Source organism: Octodon degus, unplaced genomic scaffold (genome assembly GCF_000260255.1).
Source record: "Octodon degus isolate 3935 unplaced genomic scaffold, OctDeg1.0 scaffold00032, whole genome shotgun sequence".
Classification (NCBI taxonomy): Eukaryota; Metazoa; Chordata; class Mammalia; order Rodentia; family Octodontidae; genus Octodon; species Octodon degus.
The window spans coordinates 1855319-1872894 of NW_004524608.1; the positions used below are offsets into that span (position 1 = coordinate 1855319).

Consider the following 17576-nt stretch of genomic DNA (forward strand, 5'->3'; position numbering starts at 1 on the left):
AGGAGGAGGAGGAGGAGAAGCTGCTCAGTGAGAAAGCCCTGGCTTCAATCCCTAGAGGGAGGAAGAAAGACTAAAGGCACCAGGATAAGAGTAATTAAAGCTATTTTCAGGGATTGCAGAGATAAATACCTGCAAGCTTTCACAACTTTCAATTCCAGCCCTGGAGGGACACCTGGACATCTCTAAACTTACAGTCACCTCAGATTTCAGAAAAGCAGAGCCTCGCATACCACCACAATGAGATCACCTCCCCCGAAGCAGGAGCCATCGCCCCAGACAGACCTGGGCAGACCCCTGCCAAGCAGAAGGTCTTCTCATGGGAATGGAATACCCCTCAAGCCCTAAGAATTCCTGCAGAACCTCAGAACTGGAACTGAGATTGTCTCAGTCACTCTTCTCTCATTGCTGTGACAAACACGACACCAAAAACAAGTGCTCCTAGTTAGTGGGGGTTTCAGTTCATACTCGGCTGACTCCAAGGCAGAGAGCAGCAGCTCATGGCAGCAGCCCAGGCAGCTAGCTAGCCTCTCTCCCCTCCTCACATTGTAATGCAAATCATCTGCCCCAGGGCAGCACCCACACCCACAATGATCAATGACTGTTTGAGGTTTTGGGGGATGAGTAGAAACAAAGCTAGCGGAGATGATGGTCATCTGGGTCCTGAGCCACTTCAGCTAACCACAGGTGCTGGCCAAGTGCTCTTGGGAGCAGACAGCATGAGCTCCTGCCTTAGAGGGCTCCCTCTACACCCTAGTTCCTGCTCTCTGACTTTCTACCTCTGCCTAATAAAGTTGCCTTTTCTCTCTCTCTCTCTTTTTTTTTTTTTTTTTTGCCAGAACTAGGGATTGAACTCAGGCTCTTGCGCTTGCCAGGCAAGTTCTTATTCTACTGAGCTATCTCCCTGGGCATTACATAATTTTTTTAAAAAATATTATTTTGCCAGAACTAGGGATTGAACTCAAGCCCTTGCACTTGCTAGGCAAGTTCTTATTCTACTGAGCTATCTCCCTGGGCATTACATAATTTTTTTAAAAAAAATTTTATTTGTGTGTGTGTGTGTGGCCAGCTCAGCCCACCAGGGGGCGGGGGCTGGCTGCCATGTGGTGCTGGGGGATTGAACTGCAGTCCCTGTGCTTTGCTAAACTTGTTCTAAGTAGGTGCTTTAGACCACTGAGCCATCTCACCAGCCCCACTACATAATTTTTTAAAAAAATTATTTATGTATTTATTTGGTACAGGGTCTTGCTATGCAGTTGGGACTCAATGATCCTCCTGTCTCACCCTTCCCAGCACTGGGATTACAGGTGTGCACCATTATGCCTGGCTTCAGGGGCCTGCATGGTACACCCAGGATTCTGGGGCTGGCACAGCACGAGATACTGGGGATTGAACCCGGATCCTTGCACTTGCCAGGCAGGTGCTTAGACCACTGAGCTAGCTTCCCAGCCCCTATAATCTCTTCTTGTGAAATGAGTTTGAGGGGCCTGGGATATAGCTCAGCAGCCTAAGCACCTGGTTGGCAAGCACAAGGTCCCGAGTTTAATCCCAGATACATATATATACATATATACTCAACAATGGGTTTGAATGGACACTTAATTTACAAGTGAAAATGGTGACATTAAATTTCCAAGAACGCAGAAACAAAATGCATACAATTGAAAAAGAATACTTTTAGCTAGGGACGGTGGTACATGCCTATAATCCCAGGATTCTGGCAGGCTGAGGCAAACAAATCACAAATTCAAGCCTAGCCAGGGCAATTTAGTGATGCACTAAGACCTTATCTCAAAATTAAAAGAACAAACAAACAGGGCTGATGATGTAGCTCAGCACAAAGTCTCTCAGTTCAAACCCAAGTAGCAAAAAACAAAATAAAACAAACAAGGAACTTTTCACAGGTGAGGGTAAGGAAGAATTAGTTTGAGCTATTAAAAAAGATAAATTTAGGCCAATGAGGTAGTGTAGGCCTGTAAGCCCAGCTATTCAGGAGGGTGATGCTGAAGGAATGCAAAGTCAATGTTGGCCTGGACAAGTAGCAAGCTGCTGACTTTCAGCAAAAACTGGAAGGAGGTGAGGATATACCTCAGGGATGGAGCATGTCCTAGCATATCTGAGGCCCTGGGTTCAATCCTCAGCCCCGTTCCCCCAATGTAACAGTGACCCGAAAAGCCCAGTGACCCACACTGGGGGGTGTAGCAATCAAGGCCCAATGGACGAAGGGATCTGCAACCTTCTTCACTCTCACAGCTGGTTGAGTCTGTGAGGCTGGGAAGTCTGTGTGTGACACTGGCACATCAGTCTGGTGGCACTGCTACCATGGGACTGGATCAGGGTAGCAGTTCTATTTGTGCTAGGGATTTTTTTCAAAGAAAGCATAAAATCTAAGTTATAAAGATTCACACAAAAACAAAACAACACAAGCTGGGAATCACTACTGACTTGAGTTAGTTTTTTCTTAATCCTGCCAAGGTGGTACATAACATAGGCCTGAGAGCATGAAAGATAAGTTAATTTATTCGACACAATGTATGCTGTATGGATATAAGTGCTTCTTTCAGGAACCCATGGAGGGGCACATCATACGTGGCTGTGAGGGACCACCAGGGAGGAAAGTATGAATGCCCAGGACGGAGAATTGGACTGCGAATCTGGATCTGAACTGATGAAAGTCTGAGACTCCTCAGCGTCCAGTCCCCAAACAGAAAGCAAGTAAGACTCCATGCGGCCAATCTGAACTCTCTCCTTATAAATCTATACAATGCTTTAAGAAAGGTACTTTATTATTTTTAGGAAAAGATCCACGATTATCTTAAACATAAAACTCATATCCAGAAACATGAAGTAGTTTTAGGAACAAGGGGACATTGTGCTGGCACACAGTCCTGTCGCACAGAAGCCAGGGCAAGCCCGTCTCAGCCCCTGAGCCCAGGGGCGCGGCTGCTCTACCCCAGCAGTGTGCCACTTCCACCTGGAACTGGGTCCGTCATAAAGCCAGTGTCTACCGTCTTGTATGCACTGTGTTCCTGTGGCTTAGAGGCAGGCACAGAGCCGCTCCAGCTGCGTGGGGTTGGCACTGCTTAGGAAGAGCAGCTCCTTCTTCCCTTCTTCTGTAGGTGCTGGAATGGAGACAAGCACAGGTTAGGTGGCACTTTCTGCTGGCTGCATCGTGCCTCCCAGAAACCACCGTGCTCAGGTGCTCCCTCAGCCGTGTTACTTCCTGCAGCCATCTCCCCGACATCAGCCACCATTCTGCAGCTATTCTGACTTTTCCATCTCCAAAAATTGGTTCCCGTTAACTATAAATTTTCTGTTACCCAGCGACAGAACCCTTTTCTTCTATATCTTCTTCTACATCTCCTTTCATATTCAGAGATGAGGTAGATATAAATGGACAGACAGAATGCTTTCAGTTAGAGTTCATCCAATGTGATACTAAGGGTTAACTTTTTTTGTGTGTTTTATTTCAAAACAAAGTTTCGCTGTATAGGTTAGGATGGCCTTGAACTCACTATTAGTCTAGGCTGGCCTCAAAGACATGGCAATCCTCCTGCCTCAGCCTCCCAAATTGCTGGGATTACAGATGTGTACCACCATGCCTAGTTAAGATCCATCTATTAATTTTAGCTAACATTTTCTGTACAAATACTAGGACAGGTATGGCAAAGACTTAAGCTTGGTAGCCTTTCATACAGGGTAAGTTGTCTGCAGGTGTCCCAGTGTATCAATCTCTCAAATGAAGTTTGTTCAATAAATTCAACAATAGGTGCTGGTGAGATGGCTCAGTGGTCTAAAGCACCTACTTAGAACAAGCTTCGCAAAAAAGCACAGGGACCACGGTTCAATCCCCCAGCACCACATGCCAGCCAGCCCCGCCCCCTGGTAGACTGAGCTGGCTACACACACACACACACACACACACACACACACACACACAAATAAATAAAAAAAATACTTAAAAAAAATAAATTCAACAATAAAGGTTGGGTATGGTGGTACAGACCTGTAATCCCAGCAACTAGGAGGCTGAGGCAGGAAGATCACAAGTCAGAGGTCTGCCTGGTCAATTTAGCAACTAAGCTAGACCCTGCCACAAAATAAAAAATAAAAGGCTGGGCATGGTGGCATGTGCCTGTAATCCCAGCACTCAGGTGGCTGAGGCAGCAGGACCCCCCATGAGTTTGAGGGCAGCCTGGGCTACATCTCAACAAAACAAAATGAAACAAAACACAAAACAAAATGTACGAAGAATGTAGCTAAGCAGAACATCTGCCTATCATGCATGAGGCCCCCATTTTTTTTCTTTTGGCAGAACTGGGGATTGAATTCAGGCCCTTTTGCTTGCCAGGGAAGTACTCATTCCACTGAGCCATCTCCCTACCCCCCCCCCCCCCCCTTTTTTTTTTTTTGCAGAACTGTGGATTGAACTCTGGCTCTTGCTCCTGCCAGGGAAGAGCTTATTCTACTGAGCCATCTCCCTGACCCCCAAGAGGCCTTGAGTTCAATCTCCAACAACCAAAATACCTACGAACTGCCTACAGCTTGACATGACTTTGCTGTTTTGTAGCATGAACATTTTATTTGGGATACGATAAGAATTTGGGGAGAAAACAGAATTTTTTTTTTTTTTTTTTTGGCACAATTGGGGATTGAACTCAGGCCCTTGCACTTGCCAGGCAAGTACTTATTCTACTGAGCTATCTCCAGCCCCAGAATTTCTTTTGTAAACTAATGTTCTATACCATCTTCCCAACCAGAGAAGTCAAGATAAAGGGAAAAATGATAAAATTCAAATTCTGAGGAAAGGGGAGGTTCCAGGTCACTGGGATCCTACTGTGACCTCAGTCTCCAGGGCAAGCAAACAACTGACCTTTCTCATGTTGAAGCCAACTGTTCTCTAAATAATATTGAATGCAACTTTCAAACTCCTTTAGGTTGTAGTTAGAAACCAGGATGGGAAGAAAGGGATCCAGGGCATCAAATCCTTCCTGGAGGAGGAACAGGATGAGGGTGCAGCATCAGTTATGTGACTGGCTGGCAGAGGGAGACATTCTCGTGCGCAGTTTCTTCATCCTCCCTGACCCCTCCTGCAGGCTGCTGGTGCTCCCCACTATCAAGGGCAGCTGGGTGTGGTGGTGCATGCCTGTAATCCCAGCACTGGGGAGGTTGAGGCAGGAAGAATCCTTGTTAGTGCCAGGACAGCCTGGGCTATAAAATGAGCTCAAGGCCAGCCTGAACCATGTAGAGTGACATTGTCTTTTTTTTTTTTTCCAGAACTGGGGATTGAACTCAGGTCCTTGTGCTTGCCAAGCAAGCACTTATTCTACTGAGCTTTCTCCCTGGCCCCGAGACACTGTCTTAAAAAAAAAAAAAGAGGTTGGGGGAAGCCACTTGTTTGACTAGGTTTTTTTTTGGGGGGGGGTGTTGGGGAGTCATTTCATGCACTTAAAAGCAGAAAATCAAGATGAATGGGGAAAAAGACCTTAAATGGACCTTAAATGGACATAAGCTAAAATAATGTATCAATCAAACTCTTGAAGTAACTATAACATTGAAGGGAGAAGAAATTAAGCCAAGTAACATCTGAACATAGTGTCTGGACTACTGATCTTTAGGCTTAAGACAAAAACTAAATATTGAATTCTTAATTTTCTGATTTGAGAGTTGGCAAATCTGAAAGTATTTCTAACCACATGCTAGGACTGCAGTCTTAGAATATGCTGTTGCTAATGAGAACAGATTTCTTAAGTCTCAGAAACGGGGAAGGGAGAAGGGTTTAATCCAGGCGGTGATACTAGCATGCAAAGGCATGTATCCGTATGAATTCCAAGTTCGTAATTAACAATATTCCTCATGTTAACTAAGCATTAATATCTGATCAATCCTTGCCTTCCCTGCTATCACTATTCTCTTGTTCAGTGGCTACTTTTTTTTTATTTTTAAAAAATTTTTTGGTGGAACTGGGGATTGAACTCAGGCCCCTGCGCTTGCCAGGGAAGCGCATACTCCACTGAGCCATCTCCGCATCCCTCAGTGGCTACTTCTGTAGGCAGGCAAGGCAGGGGGAGGCTGACTGGGGCTGCCATTCATGTGCTCTAGTTTTCAAGGCTGATTCTTTCCCAGCTAGGTGCTGTTTCAGGGAAACACATTAATTACATAAGGAAAATAATTACTGAGGAGATGCAGATGGACACCACCTCCCAGAGTGTTTAAAATGAACACCTTGAGTAAAGTGATATTCCCTGTTCCCCTGATGTGATGTGCCAAGAAGACACGTGCAAGAGAAAATGTCAGATAAGCAAGCCCAGAAAATAAGCTACAAAATAACCGACACATACAGTACTTTTCAAATGCATAAACCCTAAAATAATAAAAGACAAAACCATATTTCTCGGACTAAGAAATCTGTTCTCGTTAGCAACAGTATATTCTAGGGCCTTAGTGCTAGCATATGCTTAGAAAGTTTCAGAATTACCCCATTAAAGAGACACGACACGTGTGCCACCAAACCCAGTGTCTTGGTGGCCCACTTAGCACACCCGGGGGTGGGGCCAGCGCGGCACGTGGGGCAGGGGATCCAACCCTGGGCCTTGTGCTTGCTTAAGCAGGTGCTCAGGCCGCTGAGCTGACCAATTATTGGGGATTTTTTTTTTTTTTTCCTGTATTGGAATACTGCATTACCCAGCAAAATCAAAATAAATTTTATAGATTAAAGTATTATACTGATATCAATTTCTTGACTTGGTAATTTTGCTCTTCATATTTAGTTAGAACCTCTCTTTTTATTTATTTTTTATTATAAAGGAGACATTAGGGCTGGGTGAGGTGGCAGATGCCTAGAATTCCAGCACTTGGGAGGCTGAGGCAGGAGCATTACTCCTGTGAGTTTGAGACCAGCCTCAACTATGCACAGCAAGACCCTGTCTAAAAAAGAAAAAAAAAAAAAGCCAGGAATATAGCTAAGTGGCATAAGCACCTGCCTGGCAAGTGCAAGGTTCCAAACTTGATCCCCAGTACCACAAACCAGAAAAAAAAGAAAAAGAAAGAAAGAAAGAAGAAAATATGATAAAATTAAGACTTTTGGAATCTTGGTTAAGGGAACAAAAGAACATGATTTTTCTCTAAATTTAAAATTATATCAAAACAAATAGATTCATAAAGCGATATTCCTTTAGACATAATGTTTATCCAAAGGGAAATAAATTTCTCCATGACTTGACCTTGCCCAGTAGCTCATGGGGCAGATAGGCTTTTGAGGGCTTAAAGAGAGATCCCGTCTGGCTCAAAGTTAACACAGTGGCACCTCCACACTGTAAGAAAGCAAATAAGGCATGGTTAAAAAGAGCTCAAATAGACAGTATCAATTTATCATACACATTTTTGAATATTTATTTATTTTTATTTATTACATTTATTTATTGTGTGTGTGTGGCCAGCTCAGCCCACCAGGGGGCGGGTCTGGCTGGCATGTGGTGCTGGGGATCGAACCGCAGTCCCTGTGTTTTGCCAAGCTTGTTTCAAGTAGGTGCTTTAGACCACTGAGCCATCTCTCCAGCCCCTATCATACACATTTTTGGATTTCAAACTCTTTTCCAAAGATAATACAAAGATACCATTAACAATTGCAAATAAAATAAAAGTAGGCCAGATAGTCCATGCGTGTCATTCCAGCATTGTGGGAGGCTGAGACAGGAGGGGCACAAGCTCTAATTCGCCTAGGGAATTTAGCAGGACACTATCTCAAAAAGGGGGAGGGAGCTGAGGACATAGCTCAGTGCCAAGGATCTGAGTTCAAATGCCAATGCCCTGTCATACACACGTGTACATGTGTTGATATTTAGATAAAATAGTTTTAATAAGTTTGCTGCAGTCAAACTGTAAGATTGGAAATCAAATACATAAATTTTAATCCAAACTGCACTTTTTAGGAGTTAAGTAAAAGATTATTCTGGCCTTAAAAATCAAGAAATGGGGCTGGGGAGATGGCTCAGTAGAATAAGCACTTGCTTGGCAAATGCAAGGGTCTGAGTTCAATCCCATGTTCCGCAAAAAAAAAAAAAAAAAAAAAAATCAAGAAACTGGGGCTGGCCGAATAGCTCAGTGGATTAAAGCACCTGCTTAGGCAGACGCATCGGCTGGGGTTTAACCCCCAGCATGCTGTGCTGGCCTCGCCCCTGGGGTGTGCTGAGACAGCTATTGAGATTGGGCGTGGTGTCATGCATGCCTGTAATCCCAGCTCTTTCAGAGGCTGAACACAGGAGAATCACTGAGTCCAATCTACATAGTGAGACCCTGTAGACCCTTACTAAAATACAAAATCAGTCAATCAAGAGACTGCAAAGTGAAGTAGTTAATACAAAAAGACAAGTATTCCTGAAATATACTAAGCATTGTGCTCTTACCCAATCATTCCTCAGCATCTTCCTCAAATTGTAAATAAGTGCCAGCTCCTCTGGCGCAATCTGTAAGTTGTCAATATGACAGAGAGAGATCGTTACTTGTTCTCCAGGAAGCACCCAGGAGACAACTGAACTGACAGCAGCAGCCTGCAACTCCTACATGATCCTGGTCCCTGAGTGAATGTCTGGGGGATCAGTTACAGCTGCTGGCCCAAGAACCACCACGCTTGTTCCCAAGAGAGAAGCACCAAACCCACTCCCATCCTTAATGCTTCTGTCTGGTCTTCTCCATGGAGACCATGAAGCCTCACGTTGAAAAAATATCTAGTCAGGCAAGAAAACAGCTGCTGTCCTCCTGTACAAGACACTGCAACTTGGTTTACAATGCATGGTGGAACCCTTGGCATCAGTGTCTCCCCCTGTGCTGTTTAACTGTCTGCATTACCTCCACCCTGCAGGGCAAGCAAGTACTCTGCATGGCCCACACAGCTAAGTTCTGGCCTCTGTACAGCATGAAACCAGAAATCGGGGAAACCAGTAGAAAGAGGACCAGTCCTCCTACCGGGCTTTTATCTCCTCGCTTCAGTGTGGTCCTCCCCCAGAGAGCATTGACACCATCCACAGCCACTAGGAGGTGAAAAAGCCCTGAAGAGCTTTGCCTTTTGAGCTCCTTCAGGACAATCCCGACTGCGTCTGTGGCGTTCTTTACACGGGTGATGCCCTGTGAGGGAGACAGCAGCTCAGAGTGCTTCTGGGGCCTTCTCGGGCTATGACCCCTACACAGTTGGTGCCTTTTCCTGTACCTGTTCCACCACTTCTCCCAGAGGACTGCCTTTCTCAGTGCTTTCTCTCTTATTCCAGACATACTTCTCTTGAACTTTTATCTAAAAAAAAAAAAAAAAAAAGCAAAGAAAATAAAACTAAAAATAGTTGAACCCAGCCAGAGTTGAGAAGACAGAAGGCTAAGGTTAGTAGGAATCAGTTTAAATCTATTTCACAAATCTTGTAAGAGATTTGATATAAACCAGACCTGGTGACATATGCCTGTAATCCAAGCACTATGGAATGGAGGGGTGAGGCAGGAGGATCTCAAGTTCAAACTTGGCCTGGGCAATTTAAAGAGACCTTGTCTCAAAAAGAAAAATACAAAATGTCTGTGGATATAGTTGAGTGAGAAGGCCCTCAAATAGCTCAGCAGATTAAAGCACCTGCAAGCAAGAGCAGGGGCCAGGGTTTGATCCCCAGGGCCTACTGTGCTGGCCCCGCTCCCAGGGAGCTCTGACACGGCAATTGAGACTGGGCATGGTGGCGCATGCCTGTAATCCCAGCTCTTGGGAGGCTATAAAACAAGTGGATCACTGTGAGTCTAATCTAGGGAAGTGCTTATTCCACTGAGCCATCTCCCCAGCCCCCAAAATTGAGTTGGCTGACTTGTTAATTTTTTTTTTTTTTTTTTTTTGGCAGTACTAGGGATTGAACTCAGGACTGTGCGTTTGCCAGAGATCTAATCTAGTAGTGAAACAAAACTAAAAATGGGGGTGGTATACAAGCTTTTAGCCTACCTCCCCTGGGAACATTGAAAAAAAAAAAATACACAAGGGACTCGACTATACAGGTCCAGAATGAGATATTGGTAGCTGCCATTTTATTTTAATTTAGTTAGCCCCCCCTTTTATGTTATTTGGTACAGGGTCTGTAGGGTCTACAGGGTCTCACTATGTAGACTGGACTCGTAGTGATTCTGTTTTCAGCCTCCCAAGTGCTGGGATTACAGGTGCGTGCCACCATGCTCAGTCTCAATGGCTGTCTCAGTATGCTGCAGGGGCGGGGCTGGCACAACATGCTGGGGATTAAACCCTGGCCCCTGTGCTCTGCCTAAGCAGGTACTTTAGTCTGCTGAGCTATCTGCCCAGCCCTTATTAGTCTTTACCAGGTTCCTGATAAGTGGCCCCAACTGGGTTTGCACTTGGTTTCTTCTAAGCCTCCTGAGTGTTGGGATACATGTATGTAGTACTATGCCCATTTTTTTTCCACTATGCTTTTAATAAGTGCCCATTGCAGGGTGGAGAACATATGGCATGTGTGCTGCAGCGGGCTGTTGGGTGTCACTGAAAGCTCTGAAAGTTTGGCCACCACTGAGTCTTTACATTCAAGAGTCAAAAAGTCCTAGAGGTCACATCCAAGAAACCAGAGTGAAAAATAGTTTTTCCAGTACATTTCAGGTTCCACAAAGGTCTGGAGAACATTACATAGTTAGAAATTTGCTTTTGGTATACTTCAGGCTATACCTTGGAAAAGCCAGTGAATCAATATGAATTTTTCTATCTACTAAATGGGAATTTTACTCTTGCCCTTTTATTTTACATAGATGAACGAGTTTTGAGTTGTGAGCCCACTATAAACAAAATATATGAAAGACATACAAGTGTTAATATGTAGGTTTGTTTTTTTTTTTTGTGTGGAACCGGGGATTGAACTCGGGTCCTTGAGCTTGCCAGGGAAGTGCTTATTCTACTGAGCCATCTCTCTGGCCCAAGTGTTAATATGTATTCCCAAATACACTGCAGTTCTGCATAGTTTCCCCAGCACTTGAGGCACAAAGAAGGTATAATCTTGTATAAAGAAGCCTGGTATCAAACTTCCAGCAGTTTAGTCACCTGGCTTAGGAAGCATTCATTTGTAGTTTTGAAATTCTTCAGCCAGGTGGAAGCCTCTAGAGGTTGATCAAAGCGTTGTTTGTTGTATGTAGACTGTAGAAGTTCCCGACAATTTTTCACCCAAAGATGAGCTTAAAAAAAAAAAGATACACAAAAAAACCAAACTGGGCAGGAACTGACAATGTTTAATTAAAATAACTCTATGCGCCTTTAAGTTACAGGAAATACATATATATTTTTGTTGTTGCCTTCATAGTCTTTATAATTTTTATTCATTTTAAAGGAAATATATTTTATTCATGTCATAGATTCTAAGCAAGTGCTCTACCATTGAGTGACATTCCAAGTCTTTTTTTTTTTGAGGAACCAGGGATTGAACTCAGGCCCCTGCACTTGTCAGGCAAGCACTTATTCTACTGAGCTATCTTCCCGGCCCCCCAAGTCTTCCACATATATTTATTCCAGTCCTCTGGCTTCTTTCTGGTTCATCTTATATTAAACATTATCTTTACAATTAATGCCGAAGAGCTGGGTGTGGGAGTACAGGCCTGGAATCCTAGCGCTCAGGAGACTGAGACAAGAGGACTGCCCCGAGTTCAAGGTCAGTCTGAACTACATAATGAGACACTGTCTCAAAATTCAATGCATAAGACACACCAAGTAGATTACATATTACTTCTGCCTACTGACGGTTTTGTTTAAATTTTAAGTTTTTTGATTTAAATGTATATATCTGGTACAGTGTCTCACTATGCAGCTCGCACAGCATGCGATGCTGGGGATCAAACCTGGTACTGTGCTTGCAGGACAGGTGCTTAGACTGCTGAACTAAGTTTTTTTTTTTCCTACTGAGTTTTAAAATCTGAATCAGAAAATGTGGATGTCCATAACAAAGAACAAAAAAGAATGTATGTGAAGTATGAGGGTTCAAGTTTATACTATTCAAGTTGACAACTCTAAAATGCTGATAAACAAAAAGCTTTATGGGTACTTAAAATCTGCTAGCAACAGACAAAATAGTGATTCATGGCTCTAGTCCCAGCTACTCAGGAGGCGAGGAATGAGGGCTGCTTGAGCCCAGGTGGTGAAGACCAGACTGGGCAATACAAGACCCGTCTTTTTTTGGGGAGGTGGTGGTGGGGATGACTGAGACAGGGTCCTGAAGTTGAACTCATGGCAATCTTCTGCCTCAGACTCCTGAGTGCTGGGATTATATGCAGGTGTCACTATGCTCAGCTAGGACCCATCTGTTAAACAAAACAAAGCAAAAACAGAATCCTGTGGTGACCTCTAAAGTGGGACTTTGTATTCTTGGGGCATCAAATATCAAAGCAAAAACTTACGAGTCAAAAGACTTCACGATGAGGGAGGGTGGGGAGATGACTCAGTGGAATAAGCGCTTCCCTGGCAAGCGCAAGGGCCTGAGTTCAATCCCCGGTTCAAAAGACTTCAGGAACCTTTAGCTAAATTTTCTGTTGTCATATGCATTACATCTTGCAATCTGCTTGGCATTAACATTACAAAGAGTTCTTGATGAGCCAGCTCAGACCACCTGGCATCTGGAGCAAGGGCTCTCCTTTTAGTTAGATGAGGCTGGTCAGAAAGCAAAAAGTGGGGCTGGTGAGATGGCTCAATGGTCTAAAGCACCTACTTAGAACAAGCTGAACAAAGCAAAGGGACCACGGTTCAATCCCTCAGCACCACATGCCAGTCAGCCCCACCCCCTGGTGGGCTGAGCTGGCCACACACACACACACACACACACACACACACATAAATAAATAAATAAATTTTTAAAAAAAAAATAAAAAAAAAAGAAAGCAAAAAGTCACAATGCTGCCTTAGTAACAGAACTAGCTTGATACGGATAAGAAAAGAAGTTCTTACCATCTGGAATGTGCAAGATTAGCCAGCCGTGTTTTGCACAGAAATGAGTAACATGGCAAAGACTGAGGGTTTTTCCTGTTCCTCTTTCTCCATCTAAGGTACTTGTTAAAGAAAACGTCATCAGTCGATGCACACCGGCATTTCTATTCACTCAGGAGAGGAGAAAACACTAGCTAAAGGTGTCCCAGGCAGGCAGGAAAGGATACAGAGAACATACCGGACAGCTGGGTGAGCAAAATTAGTGTTTTTCAGGTGATGCAGAAGCTCTAGGGCTGGTTTCCTTACCATCAGGCAAGCTTCGCCAAATGTCTTCACCTAAGAAAACGAGTGGCAGGAGGCGGGGTGGGGGCTTCTAACCACTTGTATTCACAGTAAACCAAAGCAGCAACCTACAGCAAACTGCATTTGGTCTGGTTCCGGGCATCAAACTCAGGACCTTGAGCTTTCCAGGCAGGCCCTGTGCCACTGAGCTATATTCCTGGCCCCAGAATTGCATGTTTTTAATTTATTCAGTTAGGCAAGGTTGAGTTGCTATTTAATTTGAAAATCAACCCATATAATTTAGCTTAAACACATTATTCTGGACATAATAACCCAACAGTCAGCTTTTGAGTCTTCTCATTGTTACTATTTTTTGTCTTTTTGAGACACGGTCTGTCTCTGCAGTTCAAGGTGGCCTTGAGCTCATTTTGTAGCTCAGGCTGGTCTTGAACTTGCAAGGATCCTCCTTCCTCACTCAGCCTCCCAAGTGCTGGGATATTCTTTTTTTCTTTTTGTATTTTAGTAAGGGCATACACGGTCTCACTATGTAGATCGTTCTCATAGTGATCCGCCTGTGTTCAGCCTCGCAAGCGCTGGGATTACAGAAGCGCGCCACCACACCCAGTCTCCATTGTTGTCCTAGTGTGCCCCAGGGGCGGGGCTTGCAAAGCATACTGGGGATCAAACCCTGGCTGCTGCGTCTGCCTAAGCAGGTGCTTTGATCCGCTGAGCTATTTGGTTGGCCCTCCAAATGCTGGTATTGCAGGTGTTCGCCACCATGCCTGGTTTGATTATGGACTCAATAATCAGTTTAAATTTACGATTAGTTGGTTGGTATTACTATAACCATCTATCTTTGTCTCCAGATTTACATACATGGCAGTTCGAGATATGATCAGCTGCCTCACAATTATGAAGCCAAACCTCACACCACCCACATGTGATACATCAGTGTTTGTTCCTTTGCCACAAGAATACTCTGCTAGAAAAATGTAGGAAGCACTGACTACATTACATAAAGGTGATTAGCAAATTAGGTATTTAACTCTACTGCTAATAAATATCTAACAAATACTATTTTGTAAGCATTATCAGATGAAGCTGGAAAAAAAAATTTTGTTTTGGTGGTGACTGAACCTAGGACTAGACTGCTTGCTAAACCTGTGCTCTACCACTGAGCTACAGCCCTGCCCCAGTGTCTATATTTGAAAGAAATCTCACTATAAGAGTAATCTGATTGTATAGGAGCTTACAGCTAAGTCATTGTGCCTGGCTAAGAGGCAATCATTGCAACCAGCAAGTGGCCCGTAGTGGGAGTATATCCCTGTAGTCCCAGGAGTTTGAGAGCAGCCTGGGGAACAAAGTGAGATTCAACTTCCAATCCCAGGTCAAGGAAAAAAAAAAAAAGCAAGGACTAGTCAGAAGAATAATTATGCCAATAACATAAAGTATTCTTGCAGTTAATCACAAATTTTTCCAGTGGCTATAAAATAACTCAGGGCCAGGGATACAGCTCAGTGGCACAAGTGCCAGCCTGGCAAGCATAAGGTCCTGAGTTTGAGTCCTGGGACAAAAAAAACCACAAAAAACAAAAAACAAAAAAAAACAAAAAACAAAAAACAAAACACAAAACAAAACCAAACATAAAAATAAAATCAAATCCAAGACCAATTTCCCATTTGCTTAATTTTTTCCCTTTAGTTGTAGGGCTGTACTCATGGCTTTGTGCATGCCAGGAAAATACTCTACCAGTAAAGCTACCATCCCCAGCCCCAAGATTCTCTGGGTTGTAGTTGAGGCCACAAAAATGACATTTTCTGAAATTCCATAAGAATGAGGAACAAGGGCTGGGGAGATGGCTCAGTGGAATAAGCACTTTCCTAGCAAATGCAAGGGTCTGAGTTCAATCCCTGGTTCTACCAAAAAAAGAATGAGGAACAAAGATGAACTTAACCAAATTATTATTTCTATTTATTTATTTAACTAACTTGAGTTGATTTTTCTTTTCTTTTCTTTTTTTTTCTGAGGTGATTTTTTGCCTTAGCTCTGGAGTGGTAGGATTACAGGTGTCTACCATGATACCCAGCCTTCATTTCTCTTCAGACTGGAATATTAGGATTTTTCGTGCATGTGCAGCATGTTGTTCATTTTGCTATAGTAAATATTAATTCACTCAAAATAATAATAATAATTAAAAAACAATAATAATAATTTTTTTTGCAGAACCAGGGATTGAACTCAGACCCTTGCGCTTGCCAGGTAAGCGCTTACTCTACTGAGCCATCTCCCTGACCCTCAAAATAATTATTTGAATGCCTAAGTTTCTAGTCTTGTTGGGTAACACAAGGAAAAATATATGCCTATATTTATTAATATACAAATATTTATACCAGGCTCCAAAAAAGGTTTTACCTAGTTAAAAGATAACGGCTCAAATAAAGCTATTATACTATTCACAAAAAAATAATAGCTCAATTTCTGTTTTTCAGATTCCAATGTTAATTTTAGACGTGATGGCCATGAAGTTATGATCTGGGCTCCCGCAGTTCTCCCCGGTGCAGCACCTGCATTACAAAGCGAGGAGGCAGGCCATGCGGAAACACAGTCTTCAGCTCCTGGAGGGGGATGGTGTAGTGCTGGCCCTCGTGCTGCTCCCCGTGCTGGGCCTAGAAAGCAATGCACACAGGTGGAACAGGATACCAAGTGGGAAAAGCTCCAAGAGAGAATAGGGTTTGCCAGACACACTGATTTAGCCAAAAATGTTGGTTGCTGGCTTGAGTTTCTGATGTGTTCTGTACTATAAAGGCGGGGATCTAAATGACAAAGCCAGTTGTTGAGCAGAGTAAACAAATCCTACATGCGAGTAACGGAGACAGTCCTTGCCATTTGGATTTTTCTGTGCTGTGGAGAGATGCTCTGGTCATGTGATAAGATAATCTGCACCCTGCTGTTTCCATAGAAACCCCAAACGAATTGGTAGATAAAGGGACTACAATTACAGAGGAAGCTGAAAAACACTAATAATTTCATTCATTTATTGTATTTCATTTTGTGCTTGTGAAAATAGATGAATGGTAAGAGACATTTAAAACATATAAGCTAACATGATTTGGGGGAGTAGTGTATCATTTTTCATTTCCACATAAGCTCTTTTCAATTTTTATTTTGTTTAGTTTTTTTGAAACATGGTCTCACATAACTCAGGCTGGCCTTGAACTTATTATGTGGCCCAGCCCAGCCCTGATGACACAGCCACCCTCCCACCTCAGCCTCCCAGGTGCTGGGACTCCACATGTCCCACTCCACACAGCCACATTTAGGATGGGCAGACACAGAGGGGAGGGCAGGGACACAAAAGCTGGCAGGTATCTGCACAGTATAGCACAGAACACACAACTAACTGTAGTATTGAGAGGTAGCAGCAGGGATGCAGGAGAAAGGAAGACAAATCCAGTCTCACAGGACCACAGTCACAAAAGGAAGCACTCTATGCTAGTGTAATCTTGGCTTCTGCCATCAAACTTCCCTAGAGATACTGCTTTTTTTCAAAACAAATCAATTTAGCATCTTCTCTTTACACACACTAAGAAACATCTTTATCAAGGTGGGAAATAATACCAGTTTGGTTTTTAGAAAAGTGAGGCTTGACCTGCCCTATTGTATAATTTTGGGGCAAGTATGCAAAAAACAGCGAGGGTCCAACTAGAAAAGAGATTAATGTACTGTGGATTTCTTAGGACTGTCCATTCCATACTAGGGCTTGGTAAGCTAAGGCCATCTCTTTTTGTATTGTGAAGTACAGGGCATCAAACCCAGAGCATGCTTGCACATGCCTGGCAAGCACTCTGCCACCGAGCTATAGCTTCAAGCCCTAGTTACTTGTTTTATACATATTTATTGGAATATAGCTGTCCATATTTACTAGTAGCAGAGGTAAACAACTATGACAGAGACTATTATAATCTATAAACCTAAAATACTTACTTTCTAGTCCTTTAAGGAAGTCTGGCATACATGATACAATAAGGTCATTGTAAGTGTTAGGTTTATCTTGCAGGGATTTTTTTTTTTTTGAGACAGGGTCTTTTTTTTTTTTTAAATTTTATTTATTTATTTATTTATTTGTGTGTGTGAGTGTGTGTGTGTGTGTGTGGCCAGCTCAGTCCACCAGGGGGCGGGGCTGGCTGGCATGTGGTGCTGGGGGATCGAACCGTGGTCCCTGTGCTTTGCTGAACTTGTTCCAAGTAGGTGCTTTAGACCACTGAGCCATCTCACCAGCCCGAGACAGGGTCTTGCTATGTAGTTCAGGCTGGCCTGGAACTTACCATGTAGCCCAGGCTTGCTTTGAACTTCCAGTTCTCTTCCTGCCTCA

The 17576-nt window shown here is 43.5% G+C and overlaps 1 protein-coding gene and 1 long non-coding RNA gene across 5 annotated transcripts in view; one reads left to right on the plus strand and one right to left on the minus strand.

Annotated features, from left to right (window-relative positions):
• Positions 1–15781, plus strand: part of LOC111816415 — a 20190-nt gene extending 4409 nt beyond the window's left edge. Inside the window, exon 3 of the long non-coding RNA XR_002820815.1 lies at positions 15694–15781. This is a non-coding gene — a long non-coding RNA (uncharacterized LOC111816415). The remainder of the gene's footprint in view (positions 1–15693) is intronic.
• Positions 2735–17576, minus strand: part of Dap3 (death associated protein 3) — a 38430-nt gene continuing 23588 nt past the window's right edge. For 2 of the 4 annotated variants that reach the window (XM_023713583.1, XM_012514449.2), the window contains 10 exons: positions 15769–15870; positions 13150–13258; positions 12944–13036; positions 11057–11187; positions 9203–9283; positions 8962–9120; positions 8403–8462; positions 7221–7310; positions 4871–4988; positions 2735–3119 (listed from right to left, as the gene is read on the minus strand). In XM_023713583.1, the coding sequence (XP_023569351.1) occupies positions 3034–3119; positions 4871–4988; positions 7221–7310; positions 8403–8462; positions 8962–9120; positions 9203–9283; positions 11057–11187; positions 12944–13036; positions 13150–13258; positions 15769–15870 (1029 nt within the window). In that variant the 3' untranslated portion in view covers positions 2735–3033. The remainder of the gene's footprint in view (positions 3120–4870; positions 4989–7220; positions 7311–8402; positions 8463–8961; positions 9121–9202; positions 9284–11056; positions 11188–12943; positions 13037–13149; positions 13259–15768; positions 15871–17576) is intronic. The other 2 variants (XM_023713585.1, XM_023713584.1) reach the window with 2 other exon arrangements.